This window comes from Adiantum capillus-veneris, chromosome 17 (assembly GCF_014529385.1).
Source record: "Adiantum capillus-veneris isolate H3 chromosome 17, ASM1452938v2, whole genome shotgun sequence".
NCBI lineage: Eukaryota > Viridiplantae > Streptophyta > Polypodiopsida > Polypodiales > Pteridaceae > Adiantum > Adiantum capillus-veneris.
Window position 1 is genome coordinate 10,092,344 of NC_140947.1, and position 10,666 is coordinate 10,103,009.

Consider the following 10,666-nt stretch of genomic DNA (forward strand, 5'->3'; position numbering starts at 1 on the left):
GATGTGGAGCATTCTAATGTCTACAACTGACCTAGTTGTGGTTAAACCCTTGGTGGGCTAATATATCATCGGAGGTTTCAAGCCTTTCATCCATCATTGAGTGGACAAGCTCTCTAAGACTAATGTTGAAAATAGAAGCAAATGCGGAACATATGCGCATGCATACGTTCATCCGAGATTGTTAGTCATCTATGAATGCTCACACCTCATCGAGGCATGGATCTTCCACCAAGCCATACTGGGAAACATGAATATACCAATGTTAGCCTACAGAAAAACTACGTGTCACAAAAGCTCACACCCAAGGAGGGGATAGAGGCATGGTAGCTCTCCATTCATTTGTAGAGGGAAGGAATGATGATAGATTATTGACCCATCAATTTCATCTTCGGGCTATCTATAATGGCTTGCTTGCCTGCACTAGGGTAAAGGAGCCACTTTGGAGATGTTTTGTGACAAATCATTTGTAATATGTTTTTGGGGGAAGATTTTGCAAATCTAACCATTTTCAATATCTAAACATTGCACCAGAACCCTCATGAGAAGGCGAATCGTATGACACCAAGGTAGATATTTTTGTAGATTATTTTTCAATGCTCCATTTGGGAAATTTCACTCTTGAGGTTTTGTGAAGCATTAGAGACACTCAAGGCCCAATAATGGTACACTTTTTTGCAAATCACAACATGACACATAAGCAAGTTCTTAAAAACATTCTAAATTTTTGGTCTCTAAATTGGGGGTGGATCCGTCTCTAACTTGGTGTCAAAATACTTTTGTTTCTATACTGGCTCCTTTACCCTATGTTGCATCTCTTAGATGGTGAAGCTCACAAGCAAGAAGGAGAGAGAGAGAGAGAGAGAGAGAGAGAGAGAGAGAGAATGGCAGACATAGAAATGGAAGTCCAAAGAATTTCTCCATTAAACTTAAAACCTTTATAATGTTTTACAAGAGCCTTAAGCTATTTAAGGCTCATGCATCAACAACTTAATCTTCCAAGCATATTATGTATGGTTTGGAGACCTTTCACACCAAGGAGGTCTTATTCTAACTCTCCACCCTATAAGATTGACTATAGACAAAATTGCAAATCAATAGATAACATGTGGGGGAGTTTGGCAATCCAATAGCTCTTGTCATAGATGAGTGGTTTGGTCTCCCCTAGAGGACACCACCCAAGAAGGCAATGCAACTTAGTGCATGTTTCCATTCTTAACGAGAGGTTAAAACAAAAGGCCCACACCTACCTTACATTTGTTTTTAAATTTGTGCAGTTTAGCTTGCAATGATTGTAATTTGTTGGTAACCTGCTCCTCAGTGCGTGCCCCTGGGGGTCGTAGAGGATCCTCCCAAATGGAGATGGTCCCCTTCATTGTGGAATTTTTTAGTTAGCATGTGGGCAGTCACGGTGCTCGAGATGGTTGAGGAGGAGACATATAGCAATATGGAAGTTGCAATGGTTGAAATTGACTCTTACTTTGGATGATATATTCTTTTGACAGTATTGCAGGATGAAAAAAGCTTGTGGATGGACAAGAAGATGGGAAATCCCGTGTATGGTCCTTCTCCCCTTTGGGGATTGTAGTATGGGAAAGGGGCCCATGTTCCTCTTGCTAAAAAGTGTGCAGCGTGAACGTGGGTCAAGGTGGAGCTTGGGGCTGGTGGATTCCATGAGAATGTGCCCCTGCAATATCTGGATTCCAGAATCTCCATCTGCAGACGTGGCAGATGCTTGTTGGATCGAGCATCACGTGGTGGCACAAACAGCGGCCACGTCGCACCCTATCCGAACGACAATTTTGGAGATTCATGCTCAAAAGTCACGAGGAGAAAATATTTGAAAGCAAGGGCCCGTTGGTCCAAAAAGGGGAAGCGTACAGCCTCACCCTTTTTCAAAAAGCTGGATTGCCACATTCAAACGAAATTTTCAAAATCATTAAAAAATCTCCCCCTTAGGCTCGCCTGTAGGTAGTGGATTTGTCAATTCACACCTCAAACTGAACTTCCAATTTTGAAAAGCTAGGGAACTCCAATTCTAGTAATTCCATTGGGGTTGGATTTAAATGTGGCTGGTGAAGCACTGATTGACAAAAACTTTTTTCCCAAAACTCGGCAAGCCTGCATGTGAGAAATTTTAGAGGTAAATTGACTATATCTTAAGGTTTTTCCACTAAATTACACTAAGTTTTCTCTAAATTTTTTAGATTTTCTCATCTTCAAATCTTCAAGGGGGCAATAGATCTACACCCTCCGTTCCCCATGCAGTCATCATTGTAAATTTTTTTAGGTGGCCGTTCGTTCGATGCTTGAAAAATCAGCCCAAGGCACAACAACATCTCATCCATAGATGCTATCTCAACAAAACTGGTATGCTTTCTCCTGTTAACACATCAACACACGGAATTTTGCGTTGTAGTCACTGCAACAATACAAACCGACCAACAATTGCATGCACGTCCTGCATCGTCCACCAACAACTGCATGCCAACTCAATCTTGTGATTCCTTCATTGTACCTGCATTTGGCGATTGTTGTACTTGCTATGTTTTTGAACTTGCACAATTGTTAGAACTTTCTTGGCCACCCTCACCCCAACCCTTGAAGACCGGGAGTGGTCATTTTGTGACCATTCCCATAATCAGCACTCCCGGCCTTTGCCGGTGGCCCTAATTATGAGAATTATTCACTAAGTGACCGTTCCCTGAAGCTTCAAATTTAAAATTTAGAGGTAAATCTCAAAATTTGTAGGTGGGATTACACTAAACCTAGGTTCTTTGAAGCATTGTGCTCTCCCTTTATGGGCTTTCTTTCCTTACTTTAATACACTACATCTTGCAATATGGAAGGGGAGCGAGTGGAGCACGATAGATTGAAGGTGGGTCTTGAATAGGACTCAAGAAAAAGTAGGTTCACTTAATCCAAAACCTGCAAATCAAAAAGTTACCATCTCAAATTTTTGCAAGGAGGACGAAAAGCGAGAGATTGTGCCACTGTGATCCACAAGATTGAATTTGAAGAGCACAAGACATTTGAGGGGATGGGGCTCTGAGCATCCGTACGAGCTCGTGTCTCGAGGACATGCAAGATTTCCCCCCATCGAGAACTCCTTTCCCTTGCTCTTTTCGGGCATTCTCTTTTTTGCAGTCTTTGAGGGACCCCCTATCCCTTCTTCCTTGGGGGTGGGAGTGAGGAGGTAGAAGATGGCCCTACATGAGGTTTTGCGTAATGGCCTGGGAAGAGGTTAAGTTGCTCCGCTGATTGCCTCACAAAATGTACCAAGTTTTCCCAAAGTTGGGAATGAAAGTCTTGTACGTGTTCAAGTAGCAGGCGCTACGGGGCTTACTTTACGCAATCCGCAGCAAGGTCCCACCACCTACGCACGTGCTTTGCACAACAGGCCAATGGTGGACCTCTCCCCGATCAGGCAACATCGTTTACAGTCAGATATGTTGAATAACTTCATGGCTCATCCACCTGGTAAGGCCCTCAATGGAGTTGGTCTTAATGTGGTAGGCCAAAGGCCTCTTCAGGTAAGCCCTAAACCTTCTCCTCACAATGGGCTGTTAATTGTAGTTTCCAATGTTTGGAATATGGAGCAGCCTAGTGTTGAAGAAGCTTATGGATAGAAGGAAGCTCATGGGCATAACAAGGGGGCAGATTACCAGTGTGACCCTAACCAAGATCAGGGAAAAGATAAGGAGAAAGAGGGTTGCTAAGAATTTTATGAGAACTGTCAGGAGGATGGAGAGAACCCACATTCTCAAAGAAGAAACTTCTTGACACGTGAAATGGTAATATGCTATGCAGCATTGGAGAGTTGGTACAAACACCTGATGGAGAGGGTCATGATAGGGCGGTGCCATGGTATTAGACCACCAGTGGAAGTCTTAAAGCAATGGATTTCACAAGAATGGGAAGGCTGGAAATTATTCCCTACTCAGGTGAAATATTTACCTAGCAATTATTACCTTTTTTTTTGAAGACTCTAACAATGCTCTCTAGGTCATTAGCAGAGGTAAGTGGTTGCTAAGAAATGCCCCTATGTCTGTTTTTAAATGGTATAAAGGCTTTGACCCTTAATGAAAAAAGCCTTCTAAGATGCTAGTCTGGGTGGATTTCCCTGATCATCCAATTGAATTTCTCCCGTGGCTAAAACAATTGGGTGCTCAACTGGGTAACGTGCTGGGACAAAAACCTACAAATGGAATTAACCCTAAATGGGATCCCCAATTGCTGATAGAAGTGGACACTGGCTCTGTTATGAGAGAAAGCATTCATCTCAAAGACCAGGGGGGACTAGTTGTGCATGTTCAATGAACCTTCCAAATGCGTGCTTTCACTATTTCAAACAAGGCCATTTGATTAGAGATTTCCCTGAACTGACTGCCAAAACTAAAAAAGAACCAGAAAAAGCTAAAGATATCGGAAGGAAGGGGTTCATGGCTTCCAACGGGTCAATAGAAGAGCTAACTTCAGAAATAGGAACCCTGGCAGAAACAACAACAACAAAGTTGTAAACAGATTTGGGGCACTCCTAGATGATGTGTTTGACCCCTCTCATGTTGAAGAAGATGAGGACCCTTTTGATAAAGCCTCATCTTCTCATAACCCAAGAAATCTCCAAGGAACAGGAAACCTCAAACCAGGAAAATGAGGTCCCTTCCCATAATAAAAATCTTTCCCCTCCTGACAGTCCAGTGGACAATTCAAGAAGGATTCATACAGATTTTATGGCCTCAGACAGTGAACCAATTATTGAAGCTACTCCCCTTAAAAACCCAAGCTTTGTAAAGGAGGCGGTAGATGCATTTGTCGATCAAGATCACTTTGTCCAAGAACTTCAAGATCATGATGATCTGGTTATGGATAAGTTGTTCCATACTCGAAACCTCTTTGTGGACATTCTGATGACACAAGGAGAGGAAGATACTTTACCCCGACCGGGAAACAAAACCAAGAGAAAAAAACAGTAACCCTAACAAAGCCCTAATTTCCTTTGTCAAACCTTCTAAATCTCATAAGAAATGAGTGGGGTCACATGTGGTTTTTTTGTAAACTGTAAAGGTCTCTATGACCCTACTAGAGCAGCTTGTATATAAAATGGATTGCTGATTTGAATTTACAGGCTGATTACATCTGTCTGGAGTTTGTCTGTGGAGGAATTAAAGACATCAGGTTTCACTTTGGAGCATAATCTGATGAAAATCAGTAGAAAACATAAATGATTTTATTCTAACCATTGTCCAGGAGAGGTGGAGATGCTATTGGTATACATTTCAAACATGAGCATTTAATTGGTGAAGTACAGAGAGGGAAAAGAGGCAATTGGGTAGCAGTCACTCTGAAGGAACCTTTCAATTATACTATTGTCAGTCTATATGCATCTAACTCAATGTCAGAAAGAGCAAGGTTGTGGGAAAAATTAAGTGAGATCAAATGTCCTCTTATGATCACAAGAGATTTCAATATGGTCACTTCTTTAAATGATAGGTATAAAGCTTGTGGGAAAACCATTCAGGGCTCTGAAAAACATGCTGGGACCACCTAGCAGACAATCAAGCTCTTGTGGACACTTCTGAAGGCACATGATTTACTTGGTCTTAAAAACAACTGGGGTCTTGCTTCAGATTTGCAAGGCTAGATAGAACTTACATGTCAGCCAACCTCCTGCAAGCTTTTTGGTTGGTGAGTTCCAAAATAGACTCCTCCTTATTTTTATCTGATCACAAACCTTTGATTTTTGAGATACATAAAGAGGAACATGTGTTCAAAGTTGGATGGCCCCACTTGGACAATTTAGTATGTAAGTTGGCTTCAATCAAAAAATAAAATTGAGCGGATCTTTGAAAATGCCTTCAGTAAACAGTCTAGTTCTTTTTCTGCTTGGGAAGAGGCTATCTTACAATTTTCAAAAGGAAGGCTAAGGAATTAAGATCTGGCAAGAGGATGGTGATAAATCAACAGATCTCTTTGCTAGAAAATCAATCTCCTAATGACATGTCATCTCTTGAGCTTTTGTCCCTAAAAAACCAGCTTTGAAGGGAGGAGCTTCTCGAAGCTCAGGGTGCCCTTGCCTAGACCAAAGAATTTTGGGATGGCAAATTAGATAGGCCCTGTACTGAAATGTTTGCATTATTAAAAAAGAAAAAAATGCACGAAATTCATCCCTTTATTGAATATTAAGAATGGTAATTAGGCTTCTTCTCAGAAAAAAAACTTGGAGATTTCTAGGTCTTTTTTTCCCAATATTTTCTTTGTATTTCCCTTGAGAAGCAAAAGCATCACTGATGACAGAGCAAAAAGTACTCAAGTAAGGAAAAAAACACTCTCAAGAAATGTGACAAAAATGCTAGACTTACCTTTGATTGAAGGGGAAATCATTGAAAATATTGGAAAGTTAAAACCCGGCAAGTCTCCTGGTTTGGATGGTGTGCCTAATGAATTTTATAGCTTGTATCAAGACTTTAGTACTCCTTATCTTTTATTGGATTGGAAAGAAGCCTTGGCTAAAGGATCTCTTTCCCCCTTTATCAATGTTGGTGTAGTTACGCTCATTCACAAGAAAGGCTCAAGAGACGACTTGTCAAATTGGAGACCAATCACATGTCCGACTTCTGCCTATAAAATCTTTTCTCTCTCCTTAGCTAGAAGACTTAGCCCTTTGATGGATCAATTTAATCTTGATGCTATAATTTCTTTGTGGGAAGGAATTGAGTATGTTGAAGAAGAGACAGATCATGATTTTATTTTTTTCAAAATTGACTTTGATAAAGCCTATGATAGAATTGAATGGGAATTTATTTTACAAAGTCTTTTTGATGGGTCTTGGGAAAGGTTTATAAGATTTGTTCACATGTTGTTTGGCAATGCCTTTGCAAGAATTTCTATGAATGGTTCACTGACTGACACCATCCCTGTCCACAAATCAATAAGACAAGGTTTCCCTCTGTCTCCACTCTTGTATGAAATAGCTTCTGGTGCTTTAGGTTCGCTCATCAAGGATGCAATAAATCAAGAAAACTTGGAAGCAATTACAATTGCAGGTGCAGAGGATCAATTGTGCCTTCAACAATTTGTTGATGACACAAACGCACTGGTGAAAAACAACCAATAGTAAGTAGAAAGTTCCTGGTCCTGCCTTAACACGTTTTGTCTTGCCAACGGGTCAATAATCAACCATGAAAAAACAGGCTACAAAGCTTCCAAGGGGTCATGTCCAAATCTCATAAGTCAAGCACGATGTAAACCTCTTAAGGATGGCCTCGTTTTCAGGTCACTTGGAATCCCAATGGGTTTTAAGGTATCTCTCAACCAGAGATGGGATTGGGTGCTAGAGAAATTAAAAAAAAACTCTACTTTTGGCAGAATCTTCAAGAGTGTTTGTGCTTAATCACTAATTGTTGTCATCTTTGGTCTTTTTCTTATCTTGCTGGTCTCCTGCCCAATACTAAATCAAAAAGGTTTTCTCCCTTTCTAGGGGATTCTGGGGAGGGTCAGAAAAAGTGAACAGCATCCCAAAAGTTTCTCGCCCCTGCTGCTGCAGTCCTAATTATCAAGGTGGTATGGGTATTTTGGATGTTCATAAGCTCTCCAATAAGTTGGCTAGCAAATGGATAATGAGGGTAGCAGAGTCTAAAGACTTTTGGGCAACTCTTCTCAAAGGGAAAATTCAGTCCTTTTACACTCAAGGATATAGAGCATGGACTCGTTTATCTTTCCAAGGATTGCGAACTTTTAATGTGGATTTTGTCCCTAGAGGTTATGTTATTTCTTGCAGGTTTTGGAAAGCATGGAAGCTTCTAAAGCAAAAATGGAATCCTCCAGCTAGTTGGCTCTGCTCATTTCAATTTTGCTTGTAGGATTAAATTTGGTTTGGCAAAGCTAATGTCCTAGTCTAACCAAAAAAGCTCATAGGTGCTTTAAAGCTGGCATCAGATGTTGGAAAGATGTTTATAAAGATGGGCACTTTCTCTCTATTGATGTTTTGATGGTTACTTGTCACATTTCTCAAGGTTGTACTGAGCTTGTCCTTTCAAGGTGTGCCAACTTCCAATCAAGGCTACAAAGTTGTTTTAAGGGCCACTCAATTTCCCTGGCTCAGATGTGTGTTCACATTTACCAGAATTTTGAACCTCATCAGGCAATGTCATACCCTCGTTTAGTTATAAAGCTTAACCTCAGATGGGCTCTATCATGGTCTACAAAGAAATAGAGTCATAGGTTCAAATGCATTTGGGCCTACCCCCTCAATATAAAGCACTGTTGTTTGATGTGGTCGATACTTCATCAAGGTCTTTGGATTGGTTCTAAAGCAAAAAAGATGGGAATTGTTTATGGTATTTTTCCTAGATGTAAGGGAGTTGAAGAATCTTTGACTCACTTGTTCATCCACTGTAAATACAACACCCAATTTATTATACAACTACAAAGCGTTTTTAGGGCTCATTGGGCCTGACTCAATTGGAGATACATTTTGCTTGGGGAATGTAATTTCAGTGATGTAACACTTTGGACTTTTATAAGAGGTGTTTTCCTACACCACATTTGGAAAGAAAGAAATAATGATAGCTTTGGCCAATCCTTCTCCTACTATGGTATCCCCCTGGTCATTAGTTTCAAAGGTACTATGAAGGAGATTCTCAATCAGGTAGCAGAAGCTTCAGACGTGGAGGTTACCACTTTACTGAAATTGCTCAGGTGGCAGAGATGGAGAAAAGTTATCCTTGCCCATTATGATTCCATTAGAATGTATCTTCTTCTTAACTACCTCAATGTATGAGAATAGTTAGTCTGGATTCCGCTTTCCATCCCAAGGGGCTGTTTGTATTTATTTCATTTTATTAATTCATTCAATTCTCTAAAAACAAATTAAGAAATTTGCAAAGAGGATTTGATCCTGATTAAGACCGACTCAAATTTCAATATTTTTAGTTAAGAAGTTCAAAGTTATGTTTTTTTTTTTTCTCAAATATGATTTTTACTTTCTCATAAAAGGGTGAAAGGGATACAAAGGCGGCTCCATAAAATCATTTTCTCGAGTTTTGGTCTAGAGAAACCCACGAGGGGGGAGTTGTTCATCTCCTTTGCCTGTACCTAGGTTGAACCCACTCAAAATTAAATTCGATAGCTAAGTTTATCTAACACAAAGAGGAAGCTTCACTAGGGCACCTAGATTGATAAAATCTTATGAAATTGAAGGGTTCAGAGACATGTCGAAGGTCTGAGCATGGCATAGCAGAGGAAAAAGATGAGTTCTTAATGTCAAAAGTTTGAGCATGGCATAACAGGGGTCTGAGCTTGGCGTAGATGGATTTGAGCAGGGTATGTGCTGGTTTTCAAGGTGTGGGCTCTGCATGCAAGCATACAAGGCTTTGTCTCTGCAAGTATTCAAAGTAACAGCCCGATGACGTTGGAATTCTCTTCGGGTGGTGTGGGAGTGGAGGGGTGCTTGAGTGAACCATAGGTTGGATCTTACTTGGTGGCTCAGACTGACCGTTTCCATTCCTCTCGCCTTAATTAAAATAAAGCTAGCCGGGCTGGCTAAATCAATGCTGATCTTCTATTTCATGGGAAGAGTGCCTGCAAGAGCTGAGCTTATCGATTGGCTCCATAGTCCCAATGTTCTCAATCATGGAGGAATTGTCTCAAATGCACAATATCTGGGTAAAGGCTTTTTCTTTGTGTAGTTCATTGAAGAGGTGGCCGTTGCCAAGGTCTTGGCTAAAAGTTCGTTGGTGCTAAACCGATCGCCAGTATGCGTGCTCCCTTGGGACCCTTCCTTTGAATCCCCCAAAGCATTCTAAGACATGTGTCCAGTATGGGTGGAATTTGTAAGCCTCCCATTGTGGTTGAGAAGTAATCTAAAGGACCTCGCGGAAGCCTTGGGTACCCCTTTGTTTGTACCGTAAAATAGATCAGTGAGCACTGCCACCAACAAGGTATGTATATGGTGGGATCTCAAAAAACACCAACCTAAGAATCTTGTAGTGAACGTGGGGGCTAAACTGAAGGTGATCCCGCTAAACATTGGCACCTTCTTTGGGGCATAATTCAAGTTCAACAAATTTAAACACTTTGCTAGAGCGTGCCTAGTTGCTATAGTAATGACCCTCGGCCCAATCTCTTGTGAAAAAGACAAGCCTACAATAGGACAAATGTTTACAAAGGAGACACCACAGAAGGCTGTTGAGAAGACCCCTGAGAATGGGCAGCATGACCCTGACATGAGAGCAGTAGGGAATCTTGAGAAACCAATCCAAGCCCATTGTAGCAGTGGTAAGGCCACTCCTGCTATCGCTTCACGTCAACTCCCTTGAAAAAACCAGCATCCTCTCTCGATCAGAAGATTGTTTTGTCTGTAGCATTTAGCAAGAAAGAGGAAGGTTGGCATATAATCTCCCACATCTCATGCAAGCGATTCAAATTTAAGTTCAAATCCCAGGCTCGTCAGGCTACGGGGCTGCTCAAAGAAGCCTCTCCAGATATTCTTGAATCCTCTATCCTCTTTAATAACATCTTTGAGGTTCTTTGGGATGCTAATACTAAAAACCTTAGCATTATAGAGGAGAATAGGATTAATGTGATGGAGGATAACAATGGGAAAGAGGGCACGAAAGTTGGAAGTCTGGAGGTGGAAGAGTTTGTACCTCTATCTCAGTGATGGAAG

The 10,666-nt window shown here is 41.0% G+C and overlaps 1 protein-coding gene across 7 annotated transcripts; it reads left to right on the forward strand.

Annotated features, from left to right (window-relative positions):
* Positions 1 to 1,964: 1,964 nt before the first annotated feature.
* LOC147436788 (uncharacterized) lies at positions 1,965 to 7,367 on the forward strand. Of its 7 annotated transcripts, XM_086486209.1 has the most exons (5): positions 1,968 to 2,140; positions 2,205 to 2,367; positions 3,808 to 3,941; positions 5,126 to 5,175; positions 5,248 to 7,367. In XM_086486209.1, exons 3-5 carry the CDS (start codon positions 3,834 to 3,836, stop codon positions 5,546 to 5,548), a joined length of 459 nt encoding a protein of 152 aa, XP_086342335.1. In that variant the 5' UTR covers positions 1,968 to 2,140; positions 2,205 to 2,367; positions 3,808 to 3,833; the 3' UTR covers positions 5,549 to 7,367. The 7 variants fall into 7 exon arrangements, 2 of the variants coding, with proteins under 2 accessions (XP_086342335.1, XP_086342334.1); XM_086486208.1 differs by lacking the exons at positions 1,968 to 2,140; positions 2,205 to 2,367 and adding an exon at positions 2,375 to 3,477 and having other exon boundaries at positions 3,574 to 3,941; XR_015184762.1 differs by lacking the exon at positions 3,808 to 3,941 and having other exon boundaries at positions 1,965 to 2,140; positions 5,126 to 7,367.
* The last annotated feature ends 3,299 nt before the right edge of the window (positions 7,368 to 10,666 follow it).

Bases quoted from the DNA above. Each gene is read 5' to 3' on its own strand.
- LOC147436788 (XM_086486208.1), top strand. From the start codon at position 3,789: ATGGTAATATGCTATGCAGCATTGGAGAGTTGGTACAAACACCTGATG. The intron at 3,942-5,125 runs GTGAAATATTTA...TTGAATTTACAG, and splicing joins GGAAATTATTCCCTACTCAG to GCTGATTACATCTGTCTGGA. The intron at 5,176-5,247 runs GTTTCACTTTGG...ACCATTGTCCAG, and splicing joins GGAGGAATTAAAGACATCAG to GAGAGGTGGAGATGCTATTG.